General features: G+C 31.2%; 1 protein-coding gene across 1 annotated transcript in view; it reads left to right on the top strand.

Moving 5' to 3' along the window:
* Positions 1 to 17,787, top strand: part of LOC127703784 (protein unc-80 homolog) — a 78,627-nt gene that overhangs the window by 30,688 nt on the left and 30,152 nt on the right. The window contains exons 20-33 of the mRNA XM_052207868.1: positions 562 to 670; positions 1,627 to 1,699; positions 2,179 to 2,313; positions 2,920 to 3,106; positions 3,958 to 4,089; positions 7,440 to 7,574; positions 10,406 to 10,602; positions 10,859 to 10,942; positions 11,790 to 11,858; positions 12,446 to 12,544; positions 13,073 to 13,169; positions 15,628 to 15,749; positions 17,116 to 17,193; positions 17,490 to 17,597. Coding sequence (XP_052063828.1) covers positions 562 to 670; positions 1,627 to 1,699; positions 2,179 to 2,313; positions 2,920 to 3,106; positions 3,958 to 4,089; positions 7,440 to 7,574; positions 10,406 to 10,602; positions 10,859 to 10,942; positions 11,790 to 11,858; positions 12,446 to 12,544; positions 13,073 to 13,169; positions 15,628 to 15,749; positions 17,116 to 17,193; positions 17,490 to 17,597 — 1,625 coding nt within the window. The remainder of the gene's footprint in view (positions 1 to 561; positions 671 to 1,626; positions 1,700 to 2,178; positions 2,314 to 2,919; positions 3,107 to 3,957; positions 4,090 to 7,439; positions 7,575 to 10,405; positions 10,603 to 10,858; positions 10,943 to 11,789; positions 11,859 to 12,445; positions 12,545 to 13,072; positions 13,170 to 15,627; positions 15,750 to 17,115; positions 17,194 to 17,489; positions 17,598 to 17,787) is intronic.

The raw sequence follows: 17,787 nt of genomic DNA on the forward strand, positions 1-17,787 counted from the left end.
TATATAATTTAATTCCTTCTTGCATGCACTATATATTTGCTGATACAAAAACTATTTGAAAATTGACCAACATCTACATTTTCATAAAAACACTGAAAAGTAGTATTTCAATAATATCTATACTTATTTCAATGACAGGGCATCTGAACTACCTGATTTACTTAACTTAGATACTAACAAAAATCATAGTGTGGATTCATTTATTTTCCTCAGTACCAGTTTTCAGGGATTGTGGACAACTTGCATTTTTGTGGGTATTTGATTTCGTGTTTTTGTTGAAGTCTGCATGCATTCCTAGAGAAAATTTGTAATTCATTAAACATTTAAATTTGTGATTCCCCTTTACCCATGAAATCCATGAAAATTGGTATCCAATGAATGATAATGAATTCACAGTACTCATCAACTCCACGTATATTTGTTTGTTGGTTACAACCCCATTCACCTAAGTATTTGTAATAAGAATTTAAATTTAATGATGGGTTTCCTTCCATATTCTGTTCACTTGTTACCTTCATGAATGTTCAAATAGGTAAAAAATATTGGAAATTTTCATTTCAGCGTCTGTGTTCCTATTAACATCAGTCAAGGCTCCAGAGAAAGCTCAGAGTCTGATTGTGAAACAGCTACAGCATGAAGATGCTGCACAGAGAGTCAATGCTGTCCTAAGGTATGTGATATCTTTGTCTTGCTCATAAATACTGCCATTTTTTGTCAGTACTTTTTGTCTGTCTTTGTTCATTGTTTGTGATTAATTACAATTACTGTTGTCAATGTAAAGTAGCTTAGACTTTCAAAAAGTAAAATATTGTTATACCCCACTCAATAGTTATAGGCCAATCTTTCTAAGGTTTCCAGTTTCATTTGCAATTTAGTATGATTTTGATCCTTGCTTTTAGGGGGTTTTTTTCAACAAAATTTCACTTTTTCATCAAATTTCTTCATACATGATAAAAATCTTCCAGGTGAAATATGCTAGTGACAATTACAGCTATTTTCATAATGCTAGCAAGACAAAGGTCTGTTTGGCTTGCTTGCTTTGTTTGTATCAATGTTTGCTCAAGCATTGTAATTAAGATTGACATCTGAAAACAATATAAGTAGGCGGAGTTGAATCTGTGTAAAGGTAAATTTGATTATTTGATAATGTCCAATCAAATTTAAATATAATGTATACAAGTTTAAATCCTCCTTTTTATGTTATTTTCAGATGTCAATCTTAATTACAATGCTTGAGCAAAAATTGATACAAACAAAGCAAGCAAGCCAAACAAACCTTTGCCTTGCTAGCATTGTGAAAAGAGCTGTAAAGATTTCCACTTATGACCACTTCATGCCTTCTTAATCTTGTTTTAGAATGTTTTTCTCATATACTTCTGCCTAATGCCCCCTTTTTTTTATCTGCAATGCCTTACAAGTAATATGAGATTTATTGACAACTTCATGATATACCCTTATTTTTACTTTTTAATTTCTGCCAATTATTTATAAAAGTCTAAAACTTGTTCTTTGACTCTATAGTTCCTTTATACTGCAAAAACATATGCATGAACTTTAGTTCTGTATTGTTACATGTATGGAGTTTTTTCTACCAGATTATGTTCATGTATAAATGGTATCTTGTAGATTTGGAACTCTATGGAAGTTTCGTCATCAGGTATGGCCAAGAATGGAAGATGGAGCAAACCTTTTCTTTAAGGTATGTTAAATTCTTGTCCATTTGATTTTCTTCATCAATGACTTTGTGTATGGAAATCTTTTCTTTGAGATAGGTTAGATACATCAGTTTTAATGTAATTTTTTTATCTTTGAAATTTCAATTGCCTTATTATAGAATTCATTGTTCAATGCAGCGAGCCTTCAGCAATATGTTCACCTTTCCATACTGTATTGTAAAGTGGATCAATTTCACGATTTCCAGGACAAAACCTGGTTAGCAAGAGTTTATTTTAGCACTTTTGTAGTCCCTTATTCAAAACTTTCATGAAGATCAAATTTTACGTGAGAGGATTTTATTGTGATTTCATCTTTAGCATCTCTTGCAAAAATGAAAGAACATCTCAGATCATTCTGTTTAGCCATTATGAACATCGATTGAATACCATCTTTGTGTATTGATGTACTATGTTAATTGAATTTGTCAGCTCTGATAACATCAATTATGTTGTGTAATTTCAGCTACCACCACCTAACATAGATTTTACACTTCCATCACCTACCATTGGGCTACCAATGCAATCAGTTGTAGATCCTCCATGGACACCTCATTTTAAGGCAAAGATAGAGGAAGTCACAGTTAACCAAGAAGAAACTGTAAGATATTGTTTTACAAAGTTTAGATATCAGTTTTTGTATGGGCAGTAATGCCTTTTGGAGAACCAAATAGCTCATTTTTAAAAAAAACCAACATGATTTGATAAAAATGCAATTCTACCGTTAACCATTGGAAAATTTATATCTATGATACCTCTGTATTTATTGTATATATGTTATTACCGCTATTTTACGAAATTTACCTTTGATCTTACTGACTGACAATTTCCTTTCTCAGCACAGTAGAGTGTTATGAAAATTATTATAGAAACTAAGGGCGCATGTGCCATTGTCAATGAAATAAACAACGTCTTCATAGGTAAAATAGCAATAAACAGATTATCATTGGTCATCTCAACTCGATTGCTTTTCTCACCGGCTCAAGCGAGAAAATCAATTTCGTTGAGATGACCAACGATAATCTATAATTAGCAGGAGAGATGGGATATATGTCAATGAAACAGCAATTACTAAAAGATATAAATTCTTCATGTGTTATGTCTTGATATTCAGTATGTGTTATTTACCTTCTGCCTTTGCACAATAAAAAAGTTTTATGACAACATTTTGAGTCCTTGGATATATTTTAATTTTCTTTTTTAACAGAAATCCTTAGTTACAGCAACAACAACAAGAAGAAAAGAGCAACAGGAAATGATAAGGAAAGCTCTTCAGGCAGAGGAGGAGAGAAAACGTATTGGACGAGAGAACTTCCAGATGACAACAGTGCCAGTTCCACAGTTAGCGGCCGACGAGCCAGCTCTACATCATGCAACTGATGAACATGAAGAAGGTATCACTTTTAATTCGTAATTATTTTAGGAAATTTCTGAAAGTAAAATCTAAAATCAAATTCATGTAACCTGATAGAATTACATATTAAAGATGTACAATTCCGAATAGATCCTGGATATATGTTGCCCCCTAATATGGAGAATATCAATAGAAAATTCTGCCAGACTTTTAATTTCTATAATTATATATGTGGATACAATCTTTTTCTTTCTTACTAAACCCTATCCATTGCCTTGCTGCCCTTCTAATACCTTCAATCCATGTGTAAACCTGCTGCCATTGTTTTCGTATATACCCTTAACTCTTATTAAATTATATGTACAGCATGATGAAATAAAAGATTTTTCGTAAATAATACTGTAAAACAACTAATTTTCACGAATTTTGCAAGTAGAAAAATAATGCTAATTTAGATCATCACTATTATGTGAAACTTGTATCTTCCCTTTATATAAATATGAATATATCACAAAAAAAGAAAAGATCACGAAAATAAATTTACGCTATTAGATGGCTTGAAAGAACTTAACGTGAAATAAAGTATAAGGAAAAATAAGTTGGTTAACAGTATACATTTGTACATGTATGTGAAGAAAAATATTAAAAGGCATATAAAAGCTAAAATCTACAAGACAGGAATATATACTATAAAATGATATCATAATTGATTCTGGTATAAAACTGAATGGTCAATTACTTTTATGCATGTAAACTGACCCTAACAACAACTGTTTATAATCAAAGTCATGTCTAAATGCTTGTGTTTTGTATGTTTTAACCTTTGTGTGAACTAATATGTGCTTGTCCTTTTAACCTTTAACCTTGCATCTTGCTTTAACATGTCTTTAGTGGCAGTGATACCTGAAGAGCTTAACTTGGCTGCACGACGTGTGTCCCTTGCTCCTGCTAATCGTGCAAACATGCAGGGTCGTAGCTTGTCTTGGAGGAATGGAAGCGTACACTGGTCTCGTGGTATGGAAGGTAGGCATCCTGAAACAGCCCCAGTGAATGAGCTGTTGATTACTCGTAGTAGATTGCGTAATACGTTATGTAGTCTTTTCAAAAATTTTAACTGAATTATCACAAAGACCAGGATTCTATATCCTATTTTTTGGCAAGTCACCAGTTTTTGAAATATCAACTAGATATTAAGCCATTCATTATGTCATGTATGTAAGGGATGGTATAGATGCTATTAAAAAGATTTCTTATTTAGATTCTGTTTAGGAATGCTCTACTATTTACATAAATGCACAGGTTCTGTACATATGCAGATTGCCCTGGCTTAATAAAAATGATCTTCCTTTATTATTTCTAATGAATTGTCAATTTCTTTTTATGCTTTTGAAGTGCAATCTAAAACATTGCTGACATAATTAAGAAGTACTACTCAATATCATTTGCAATAAATTTACTCTTGTTCTGAAATGATTTTTACTGCAAATGGAGGATTAAAATTAGAAATAGAAAAAAATTTAAGAAGTGTTTTTATCAATCTTATATTTTTTTTTAGAATTGAACTTTTTTCAAGAGAATATATTCGCTAATGCTGTATCAAAGTTGTGAAACATGCCTTCAATTAAAACTTTTGTAAAGAGAGCTTGGTCAATATGTTCAAATTGGAAATATTAATTTCCTCAGGAAACAGCTTCTTAAATAACTTTTGATGAAACCTGCATTGAATAAGAAAATAGGTTTATATTATGCTGGACTTGGTGATAACATTTTTGATAACGAAAATTGGTCTGACAAACAGTGCATGCATATACTGTTTAGAAAACTAAGATGAATTTGCTTTCTACCTTTATATATTGCCATGTATTATCCTCTGTTCCCAGTCTGTGTTTTGTCTTGTCTAATTATTGTTTTTAAATCTGTTTATTTACTGTGGAACGATATATATTTTTCGTGGTTACCAATTTTTGTGGATTGAAGAAAATTGTGTTTTCTTGAATAATGTAAATTCAGAAATTATTGCATGTATTTATTATTGCGATTTTCGAAGAAAGGACAAAGATGTGAGATTAATTATTGAGATTTTAGGAAAATTTGTCCACAGATATATGTTTCAGATATCAAAATGCCTATTCTTATTATTGCAACACTCACCGGGTTGCATTATTTGCGTTAATAAAAACCTCGCAATAATTTCTGAATTTTACAGTACTTTGTGGTTATGCCAAATTTTACATATAGACCAAAAATTTATACTTTGTTAAACACTTATATTCGTGGTTTGCCTCTACCCACGTGATCAACGAAAATTGGTACCCCTGAATAATAATGAATCCATAGTAAACTGATTTGGAATACTAATAATGATGGATTCTGTGAGATGTATACTTGATACTACAATAGATTTATTAACCCTTATTGACTTTGTAAAACTTGTTTTGAATGGCTCCCTTCCCTTTTTTTTCAACATTTTGGCATCTGTACATTATTTTTGAAAAGCAAATAAACCAATTTCCAGTTTTTTTTTATAAATGAATTATGCTGGTTGACCTGAGGTCAATCGGCATAAATGACGTCATTGAGCAATTGGTCATTGGGAATCTAATGAATTCTGGGTAAAACTTTCACAAGCATACACCAAAACATTGTGATTAGCTTACAACATCCTAAATAATGGAAATTTAACCAATGACATAACATAGTATTCATTTTGGGGTACGAACAATCAAATTACCCATAATCCTTCAGATTCTGAAATGGTGAATTGACTCTTACTGTGACGTTATGACATAATCATTGTGACATCAGAAATGTACAGAAAAATGCATGAATGTGAAAGACCTCTATTAGATCTTTATTAGGTTTAAAGTATACCTTGGGGAAAGAAAGATTAAATTTGATATTGTGGTCAAATTTCAAGGTCATTGCAGGCTGCAACATTTGGTAGACTATTATTTGGGGAAACCTTATTTCTGAATTGCATCTTTTGTCATATACATTCAATGTTAATCATACTAATTTAAAGGCAACATGAGCAGTTGGAATACCCTATTCATGTAATTTGATGTCACTAGATCATAGATCAAAATCACAGCTGCTATAAAAGACCAAAAAAGTAAAGGAATATTTTACTTCCAGATAATGTTATACAAAAGTCGTGCGTTTAGTTTTACAGAAAAACATTTTTTTGTTGGCAGAAAGGTCTATCTATTTTTGAGGTGACTAGATCAGATGTCCAGATCACATTTATAATAAGTAGTCAGAAAGGTCAAATTTCTAAAAAAAAAATGCATAAAACCTTGTGTTGCAAAGAATCTACATTGTTATACACCTAGCCTTATAGTTGACACTTGAGACAACACCTTAAGGCAATGTTCACTATCTATTTATAAGGGCTACAATTTATCATCTTTGCTAGCCAAGGATTACGATCCACTCCCCTCCTCTCCACCCTTGGCGGATTAAGATATAATTTAGGATCCACGAGGTAATGGTTTTCATTGGTCGCAGTTGTAACTGGCTGCCTCCAATCAAAAAGCGCCTTTGAGATGATCATGTGTAAATGTAGAAAACGTTAATAAACAATTGCAACAAATCTTTACTCCCAAAATATAGGACGATATTTAGTGACAATTTTAAAGTTCTTAATCAACTAATTGAAGTTCCTGTATATATTTTTCGCGCAAATATTGGAATGTCAACGTACATTTTCGGATCCTGCTTCACGAAATTTGTAAACACTAGACACAACCATTTTTACACCTCCACACTGATGAGAGTTCAAGTGCTGCCATTGGTCAAGAATGATGTAGTCGTTTTGGGCGTGACTTTTGTCTGCTGGTAGAGATTGCAGCATTGTAATCACAAATGTTGACTTAATCTGCCAAGGGTGGAGAGGAGGGGACTGGATTGTAATCCTTGGCTAGGGAAGATGACAATTTATGTACTGTTAAAAAAATTGATTAGATAACCTTTTATTCAGTATATGGAGCAAATGGTAAAAATTAGCATTTTGCAAAAATAAATTATTTTGATTTCTGTCCTAATTTTTTGTGAATGCAAGCAGAATTTGGATATTTTTAGGTGGAATACCTGTCTAAATTTTTACAAAGTTCCAAAAGGGCATTTCAAATCCCCAGCATAAAATAGAATGTGATTAGGACTTAACAGCAGTCAATTTTATTTGAGTAAAACCCAGTGTAAGGTTAAATGATTCATTCATCAACTGTTTTGTTTGAATAAAAGTACAGTGTGTAAAAGTGTAATTATTTGATATACAGTTAATTCAGATTATTTGACTTTGATTTATCATACAAAATTTAAAATTTCATGTCATTTACAAGAAGTTGAATCATATATTATTGTTTTATATTCAGGAGAGGAGGAGAGAACAGAACATGTACATCACGTGCAGATGGCCCAATCATTTTTCCCATCATGCATCTGTGCCTGTGTTTTACCAATCATTCACATGTTGGATGATGGAGATGTAAACAGTGAAGGCATATCAGGTAAAATTTATGAGCAGAGAACTGTCTTTATTATTGATATAAATGTTTGGGAGTTCTGATTCCTTGTCCAGATATGGCTATACTTAAGGTTTGATTAGCTCTTCAATGTTTATATAAGTTTTGGTTTTTCCAATAATTTGGCCTCGAGCATCACCGAAGAGACATTTGTTGTCAAAATGTGCATCTGGTGCAGCAAAAGTGGTACCATTTATGTTATTGAACCGATATTTATAAGGAAATGTTTATATTTTGAATTGCATTAGATAATTGAATTATTTCAAGGCTGATCACAATTTAAAACTTCAAGACGAGAAGTAAATGTTAGATAAAATAGAAAATTAGTATATACAAAAGAGAGACTTTATGCTTAAAGGTCTTAAAGACTGTTGTGTAGCTAATTTGTGACTTAAACACCTTGAGTACATGCACTAGTGTAGTCTTAAAAGGCCATTTTGATCTTAACATCATCTGAAAAGTCTGAACCAAAAAAAAACAATAAGTCTTGTTTAAGAGTTTAAGAGTTTAAGTTAATTTTCAGATAATTCCTAGGTGTAAATTCAGTACTATTTAGACATTTTGCTAACAGTAAATCAAGTATTGTTTAGGCAATTCTGGATGTTCTTGTTTTGTAAAGGGTAAACAATAACTTCTGAACAGTCTGAATTTACGGTGGATATGTTTGTAAAATTGACTGAAACACTAAACATGACTTAACAATTAATTGTTCAGTCTGTTAGGAGCTGTTCAGATTGAAGTGTCTGTTTCAGTGCAAGTTTGTTTAACTAGTGATGCTTTCATGTCATAAAAGATTCTATGGATAATTTCCAAATTTCTCTATAAAAGTTGTTTGAGGTTTGTCATTTTTCAACAATGATTAAGTGAAACTTTTCCAGTGTTTCAACTCTCTTTCATATTTTAAAGGACAAGGTACGATAAGGCCTGTTTTTGGCCCCCCTATTTTCTCATTTTTCAAATTCTGTTTTGGAAAGCTACTTATTATGTTAAAATATTCCCTGAGGTTTGAAGTTTGTTTGGGTGAACTTCAAAACTACTAATTTTAGCAACTGGGTGAGGTGAGGGGGGTAAACTTTATGTTATTATTCAAATATTGTAATTATTATTTACTTTGCAGGTGTTCCGTACAACTAATTTTTAGTTTTTTAGTGCCTGCGCCAACGTGACCCAGGAATTTTTTTATTCGAATGTCATGAGAACTGTTTTTGCTGTCTAAATCGCCATAATTTTCTCCGTAGGCGCACGCTATTAAATCTTAAGAAACAATGGCCAAAAATCGTACTCTTTCCTTCTTTTGGCGTTTTTGATGCCCTTTTACCCCCTCACCTCACCCATTTTCTGAAATTAATGGTTTTGAAGTTCATCCAAACAAACTTCAAACCTAAGGGAATATTTTAACGTAATAAGTAGCTTTCCAAAACAAAATTTAAAAAAAAAGAAAATAGGGGGGCCAAAAACGGGCCTTATCGTATCTTGTCCTTTGCTCCTACATTTCCAGGGGGAATTGAATTACAAAAGGGGAATATTAAGGGGTACCCGTTTTTATTTGGATTATTTAGGTAAAACAAATTTGTCAAAATTTCATTTTGCCATCCAAATTAAAACTTGAAATAACTAACACTTCAACAAAATCAGCCAAATAAGATAATAATATACCATCCTTCCATTAATCTTTTAAGAGCAATATATCATCAACCATCAAATGGGTTTCGATGATTTTTGTACAAAGGTAATCCACAAAATGTGCACCATATGGAGATATGCACAAAGTGAAATATTTCTGGTCTACCATCAAGAATGGGAGATAATTTAATTGTAAAGTATTTGATTCATCTTTATTGATATTGTAAAAGCATCTCCTCCTGAAATGTCTGATGGATCTTATTTAAACTTCATGCAGATGTAGTACATGGTATGAAAGTATGCATATAATGAAACAATTTCAGTCTTACAACTTAAAACTGAAGAAGTAGATTTCTTGTTGATAACTGTCAGATAATTGTACTGGTACCTTTAGTAAACGATTATTGTTAACTGTCAGATAATTGTACTGGTACCTTAAGTAAACGATTGTTGTTAAATGTCAGATAAATATACTGGTACCTTTAGTAAACGATTGTTGTTAACTGTCAGATAATTGTACTGGTACCTTTAGTAAACGCTTGTTGTTAACTGTCAGATAAATGTACTGGTACCTTTAGTAAAAGCTTGTTGTTTACTGTCAGATAAATGTACTGGTTTAGTAAATGCTTGTTGTTAACTGTCAGATAAATGTACTGGTACCTTTAGTAAACGATTGTTGTTAACTGTCAGATAAATGTACTGGTACCTTTAGTAAACGATTGTTGTTAACTGTCAGATAAATGTACTGGTACCTTTAGTAAACGATTGTTGTTAACTGTCAGATAATTGTACTGGTACCTTTAGTAAACGATTGTTGTTAACTGTCAGATAAATGTACTGGTACCTTTAGTAAACGATTGTTGTTAACTGTCAGATAATTGTACTGGTACCTTTAGTAAATGATGATGGTATACATTATGCGTAAAATGATTCTGGTCCAATATCTGAAAGGGGAGGGTTTATTAGATCATTCAAATTTTATTGACTTTTTTATCACCAGACTATCTAAACTTTTTGATGCATTTCAAACGAAACTACATACAAAACTGAATATCAGTATGGAATGATTTACATACATGTAACATGATTTTGTCTTAGTTCTTCATTATATCCTTTTTGTCTTTTGATTCAAATAAAGCTTAGCACAGTGTATGACAAGGAGGCATAGACCATTATGGTTTTTATATTTACAGTTTCTGAGGTATCGGAGAAAGTTATATGGAATGCCTTAGTAGATGACCCTGTCTTGTTTCTGCGACATTTCTTAGAGAAGCTTACCGTGAAAGATAAATTGGACAAAGTAGAAGAGTTACTGTTCTTGTTACGAAAGTTGATCCTGCATTTTCAGGACCTTCCAGCTCAGATGGCTCATTCTTTATTCAACTATCTTGTGAGTTTTAAGCCTTGCATTCTGCCTGTTTCAAAGACTAGTACAAATAAATTTTAAATTTTGAGACAATGTATAGTCATTCTATATATACTTGAGTGTGTTGATTTCATTATTGATTACCTTTCTGATCTTCGTTTTTGTTAACAGTGGAAATGAGCTCATATCCCCTGTTAATGCAACCAATCAAATTGCATGATTAGCTGGGATATATTTTACTCCAGTACAATATATTTATATATCTACTTATCTCTTGCAGATTGGCTATGTAATGTTTTATGTGAGGAGTCCTTGTGCTGGAAGTCAAGAGGCCATAGGTGGAGCACTTGCTCTCATTTGGCAGGTATGTTAGATATTTGATAAATATAAAAATAAGGAGTCGTGGTATGATTGCTAATGAGACAACTATCCACCAAAGTTCAACTGATGTGGATGAGTTTTGTTTTCTGTTTTTCATAAACCAAATTACTATATGATATATTTTTTTCCAGGAATAAACTGTATTTAATATTATAGGAACTATTCAAACAGCTAACAGTTAAATATATTGAATAGTATATAGCGATCAGACAGCAACCCAGTGACACAAAAAAAAAATAAAAGAATATCTAGAGATCAACATACATACAGTATATCAACAATGGATGTGTCTATAAAGTTCAAAATCTGAGTCTAAAAATATTGCTAATAAATTTAACAGAAATCTGCCATTAACGCTAAATTTTCCATATGACACTAGCATTCAAATATGACATTAATATCAAAATAAGAAGTTATTTTATGATTGCCAATGAGACACCAGAGACCAAATGATGTAGAAGTAAGCAACTATAGGTCACTGAACAACCTTCAAAATTGATCAAAACCCATACCACACATTATTAAGCTATAATAGGCCTGGAAATGACAAATGTAAAACAATTTATATGAGAAAACTAACGGCCTAATTCATGAACAAAAGATAAAAGAAAAACAAATATGATAAACAGCAACAAACGACAACCTCTGACAAGAATCCTGATTTGGAACAGGCTCAGGTTCCCGAAAATTGACTTTTTATAAGGAAGTATATATATAAGCTTGAAGTATTTTATATGCTTAATCAACTTTTTAAGTCGGTTGCAATATTTTAACAGATTATTGGAATAACATACACATTTACAGCTTTCCCTTTCTGTTGTCTATTACAGGTAATACCTAGTGTTGAAGGAATCTACTTCAAAGATTTGAAACAGACACTTAAGAAAGAGCAGTGTGACGTTAGTATATTATAGCTGTTCTGATTCTATATGTTATGTTTACATAGCTTTGCCAGGGGATTGATATCTGTTTATAAATTTACATAGAGATCCAGCTCCACATGTGGCTAACATTGTCTTTTTATAATATCTTACACTTTATACATTATTTCAAGCTCTCTACTTTATTCATATCATAATGGAATAAAATTATTTAGAATTGTGTTAAAAAGTTTTGTTGACATTGACAGTTGAGAATTTGAAGTCCTCAGTATAATTTACACAAATGAAATAAATGCGTGAGATTTTTGAAAATCATAAGATTTTATGATAAATAATTTCTTTCTGTTAGAAAAGGAAAAATTACACCACAAAAAGAATAATACAGCTGTGTCAGCAGAAAGTTTTTAACATAAATTTTACATAACCTCTGCTAAAATTTTCAGAATTAACTCAGTTCACCTAGCAAGTGAAATAAAAGTTCCAAATGAAATAATGAATTTTCATGTGCACTGTTAAATGTTAGTTTGTGAAATAATTGCTTCTATTTGTTAAGCAAACATTAGAAGCTGAACAGTATACATAACTTATCATAAATTATATTTTAGCCCTACTTATTGATTTCTGCTATGGTACCAAGTGCTAAGAAGATTATTGTTCATGGTCCAGATCAAACCAGTATTCCTACACAGTTACCAATACATGAGGTTGGTACTAAAACTTAGGTTCTGATTCCTTCAGTCGAACAAGATTGTAGATGCCTATTTAGGCCATTTAGGTTTTTTTGCTGTCAAAAGCTTTATTATATCAAAATGTAAAAGAACAAAAATGCCAAACTCCAGGGAAAATTCAAAACGGAAAGTTCAAACACACCAAACAAATGGAAAACACATTTCAAATTCCCGACTTAGTGCATGCATTTCCTTATGTAGAAAATGGAAGATTAAACCTGGTTTTATAGCTAGCTAAACCTCTCACTTTTATAACAGTTATATGGAATTCCATTATATTGACAACAATGTGTGAGCAAAACAAACAGACATAATAGGTAAATATGTCAAAAATTGAAGGACAGCAGTCAACACTATCTGAACTTTTGGTATCCGGGGCAAATATAGTATATTGATATAAATGAAATGTATCAATGAAGTTTCAGTTTACTACTTGGAAGAAATTTGTAGACAGATGAATGGATTGTGCTGTCATGATAACTTGCATTACTTGTTTAATTATAGGACACACAATTTTCCCAGATTCTACAAGAAAGTTTGGAATTTTTCAATATTCCTGAGGAAGACTATCCATCGTACTTCCTGGTTGACAGTAAATCTAGTAAGTTTCTGTTCAGTGCTAATTATAGAATAACTAATCCATGAATTCAAATATAGAAAAATATTGAGCGAGTGACAGAACAACACATTAATTCACTAATGTGTGTTAATTATTAGTGTTGTTAGGTTACAAGTTGAATATTTTTAGATATTTTAATTCTTGCATTAGTTGTTCTTTTTATCCCATTAAGTTATTAGTGGAAATGAAGAAGAAAATGAAGGGAACTATATCTTATTCTAAGCATTCTCAACTGTTTTGATGGAATGTCATGGACAACGTCTTGACAACACTCATTGATGTATGACGTCATAGGAGTGAAATTAGCAGATTTATTTCACAAGTGAAATTATCGGTTTTTTATTTCACTGGAAAATCATGGTAATTCATTCCAACCAATGTAGTATAAGGGATTATATCAAATTTTGTTTTCGAAAAAATTGTAAAATATGTGGGATATGTCACAAAAATCAACTAGATTATAAAATGTTTTACGTTTTTGTTTTGATAGATAATTAATCAACTATGCATTTCAATTTTAAATGTACACCTGTAAAAAAAAAATTTTTAATATTCTATAATTGGAAATTTTTTTTTTTAAATTTCGACTGTTATCTTTGAACTATTAGGGCTGATTGCATATTGTTCAATGTGCTAAAATTTATTAATCATACATAATATGCGTTTTAGTTAATTATAAAACTCATGTAGCAACTTTTGATAAAAAAAATTCAAAGATAGTTATACATATACTATACTACCTACATATATATATATATTTTTTAATTTTGCATTTGATTATAAATACACCTAGGTCCCTGCTTTTCTGAAACAAATCAAGGTACTGTAAATCATAAATTTTTGCGTGCATTTATTATAGTGATTTTTGAAGAATGAACAAGAATGCAAGTTTAATTATTGCAATTTTATGAAAAGCTATGTACCAGATATCAGAATGCGAGTTCTTATTATTTTGATACTTAAGGAGTCGCATTAATAAAAACCTTGCTATAATTTCTGAATTTTCCGTATTATTATACTTTATATATTCAATCAGTAGAGAGAAAAGGATCGATGGTAAAAAGAAAATACACCAAAGAAACACTACCCATTTAAGTGGAAATTTTTTTTTAAATTGCTTTCAGGAAATCAAAAGAAAAATAATGGTAAGGGGTTTTAATAACATTGAACATAACAGATAAAAAATGTAATAATACTAAATATGTAAAATTAATTCTGCTTGATTTTCTCCTATTTAATTTTTTATTACAATTTATTACCAAATTACCCCCTTATAACAAGAATTAACCCCTTTCTAACAAGAATAGAGTGTTTTTTTTACCAAGCATGTAAAACATGACAGTCAGCCATGATATTTTCTGTTGAATATTTAAGCATGCTTATTCAACATAATTACGTTTTATTCCAAACCTGTCAAGCATGGTATTTCTTTTTTGAGACCTTTGTATGAACAAAAATGTGATTTGTTTTTTAAATGCTAAATTATATCACCACTCCAGGGCTGGGAGTGATATTGCACACACCTTTTCTGAATGTCTGTCCGTCCATCCATCCAACAAATATTTTTTTCCTGGTATGATCCTGTCTGTCCCTTTTCTTGTGACCTTTGTATGAACAGAAACGCGATTTGTTTTAATGCTAAATCACTTCAGAAGTGAGAGCTATATCACTTTCACCTTGTCCGTCCCATCATCCATCCATCCAACAAATATTTCTTCATATTTGGTCAACAGCTTGACAGTCATGACATGTTATGTGTGAGCACTTTTGGGATCCGTTTGACACCTGCTTCCTGTTTGCAGAAGCTTTGATTTTTATATAATGTTGAATTAACAAAAAAAATTTTGTCACATTGCACAATTGCTATTGAATAGAATTTCTTCATAATTGGCCAACAGCTTGGCAGTGATAAGCTGTAATGTGTATACACATTATCATATCTGTCAGAAACCTACTTCCTGTTTGCCAATGCTTTGAGTATGTGTGGGGTATGCTTAGACAACAATGTGTGCATTTCAGTTCTTTTAGATGTGTAGATATAAAATTGAATGTCAGATGATTTTCCAATTCTTGTTGCATTTTCTGTGATGTTCTTTTTGTGTGTTGTCCATGTACTGTTATGACTACTTTGTACGAAATACAGAAATTTCATAGAAATATTAGTCCTTTTTAAACCATGCCATTTTTTAAAAGTTGAAATAACTTATTATGAGGTTATAAAAAAACTCCTTAAAGAAAAAGGACGAAAAACGTTACTAAAACAAATTTAAGGTGAAATTTTAATTCTAATATCATTCGAAAAGAAAAAGGAACAAATATGTATGACTAGAAAAAAGGAAATTTTGCTAGTAATACTAATGGTTCAAAAATTCACTGTTTATAAGATAATATGAAACATTTTTCTAATTATTATCTTACAAGATTTGATTTTTACTTTCAGACCAAATACATAACCTGAACTCTTACGTGAGGGATTTCTACTTCTTTCGACGTAACTTCTACCCACAGCTGAGTCTGGTTAATATAAATCCTGATAAAGCCTTCCAGGATCTAGATAAACAGGTCAGATTAATGATTATGTTTGGAAAAATTATGTTTTTTCTAGAAATTCTTGACATAGAATATACAGTTCTTTTCTGAAAACAAAGGTAGATGGTTCTCTCTGGGCACTCTGGCTTCCTCCACCAATGAAAACTGGCTGCTAAGATATAGCCAAGTGTGCTGAAAGTGGTGTTCAACACCAACTATAAATCAATCATTTCTTAAAATGTAGCATGAATTGTGCAAAATCAGAAGACGATACTAATATGTAGGAATCAACATGTAAAACCTAAAGGTGTATTTAACATACATGTAAGAAAAATTATATTATTATAATACTGTTTGATCAACAAAGCAACTTTCAGGCTGGAAGTTTTCAAAATCATCTGCACAATACAATATCAGAAATGTGTTATAAAACAATCTCTCATATAAAAATAAAGAAATGTGGTATATATATATGATTGCCAATCAGATAACTATCCACTGGAGTTCAAATAATGAAGATAAGCGCAGTTAAAGGTCACCAAAAGGCCTTCTAAAATGAGAAAAACCAATTACATGTAAGCAGCTTTCATCATCACTCTGTCAATAGTTTCCCTAGAATTCAATTAATTTCGACTGATATAGAGGAATGCCTGTGACATGATTTGAATCAGAAGAAACCTCATAAATGTTTCAGCAACTCCAAACCAATGTTAAGGAAAACTGACTGACCTACAATTGAAAGTTTCTGTAATAAGGACAAGATAGAATTTAATTCAAAATTGTGTTTATAAATGCAAACTTAAAGTATACATTAATAAATGTCTTTTATTTTGTTTTTAAATAGTATAAAAATAAGGAGATGTAGTATGATTGCCAATGAAACAACCAAAAAATGACATGTATGTAGGCAACTATAGGTCATGCATACAGCCTTCAACATTGAGCAAAACTCATTGTATAGTCAGCTATAAAAAGGTCAGACATGACAAAATTTCTAAAGAATTAAAATGAGAAAACAAAACACCTCATTTGTAATAAAGAAACATATGAAAAACATATATGACAGTGAATTACCAATGACAACCACTAAATTACAGGCTCCGGACCCAATTGAAAGTATGATGGAATATATAGGTATCCTCATGTCTGTCATATCATCTTCTGTTCATTTGTCTTGCTATTCCTTGTTTGTTGACTGTCCCTCATACTCTTGCTTTAAAAATTCAAATTCCCGAGTCAAATCTACACAATGTCATGGACAGTTATATACAGTTTCATTTTGGTTTTGATGGATTTGTCAAATTGTATTCAAAATGGTAGCACTTATTTTACCAACATGAGAAAAATTCATACTAACAGTTCATCTATAAACTGTATGATACTTTGTTATATGTTGTAGGCTTTTACCCTGAAATTTGTAGAAATTGGGAAGGTACTATTCACTACTGCTGTTTTAAAGAATACACCACCACATCAGGTAAGAAAAGTAGATCACTGTGACTTGCGGTTCATGTTTATTATATTGAAATTTTATAGATAGGAAAGATTAAACATATTCTTAGACTTTAAAACAAAAAAAATTTAGTTCATACTTTACTAATCATGTATAATTATGTCCACATTTGTTAGGTTATAAATACTTATGATTTTCTTTTTTAAACTTAAACAACTTTCTATGTTTACTGTTTTGGAAGAAAATCAACAATTCAAAGATAAACATATAATACATGTCTATAAAGAAATTGATCAAAGTATAAAATTATTTATTTTCAGCTACAAAACCATGTGTCCTTTCTTCATGAGGAGTTTCTGAAGTTGCCATCTTTCCCCAGGAAAGCTCTTGAAGCTGAGTTTGGACTTTATGGAGGCAATTGGGGACAGGCAAGTATTGTGTAAAGTTGAAAGGAAAAAAAGTAACCTAATGTACTTTTTATTTTGCACTCAAATTTATCATGTTAATTTGAATTTATTACTTGCTGCCTATCAGTTAAGGGACGAAAACAACCTTGACAACCACTAAAACTGTTGGGATACTTTATTTAAAAGCGATTTATTTTTCTAATTTTCCTGA

Source organism: Mytilus californianus, unplaced genomic scaffold (genome assembly GCF_021869535.1).
Source record: "Mytilus californianus isolate M0D057914Y unplaced genomic scaffold, xbMytCali1.0.p SCAF_50, whole genome shotgun sequence".
In the NCBI taxonomy this organism is placed as follows: domain Eukaryota; kingdom Metazoa; phylum Mollusca; class Bivalvia; order Mytilida; family Mytilidae; genus Mytilus; species Mytilus californianus.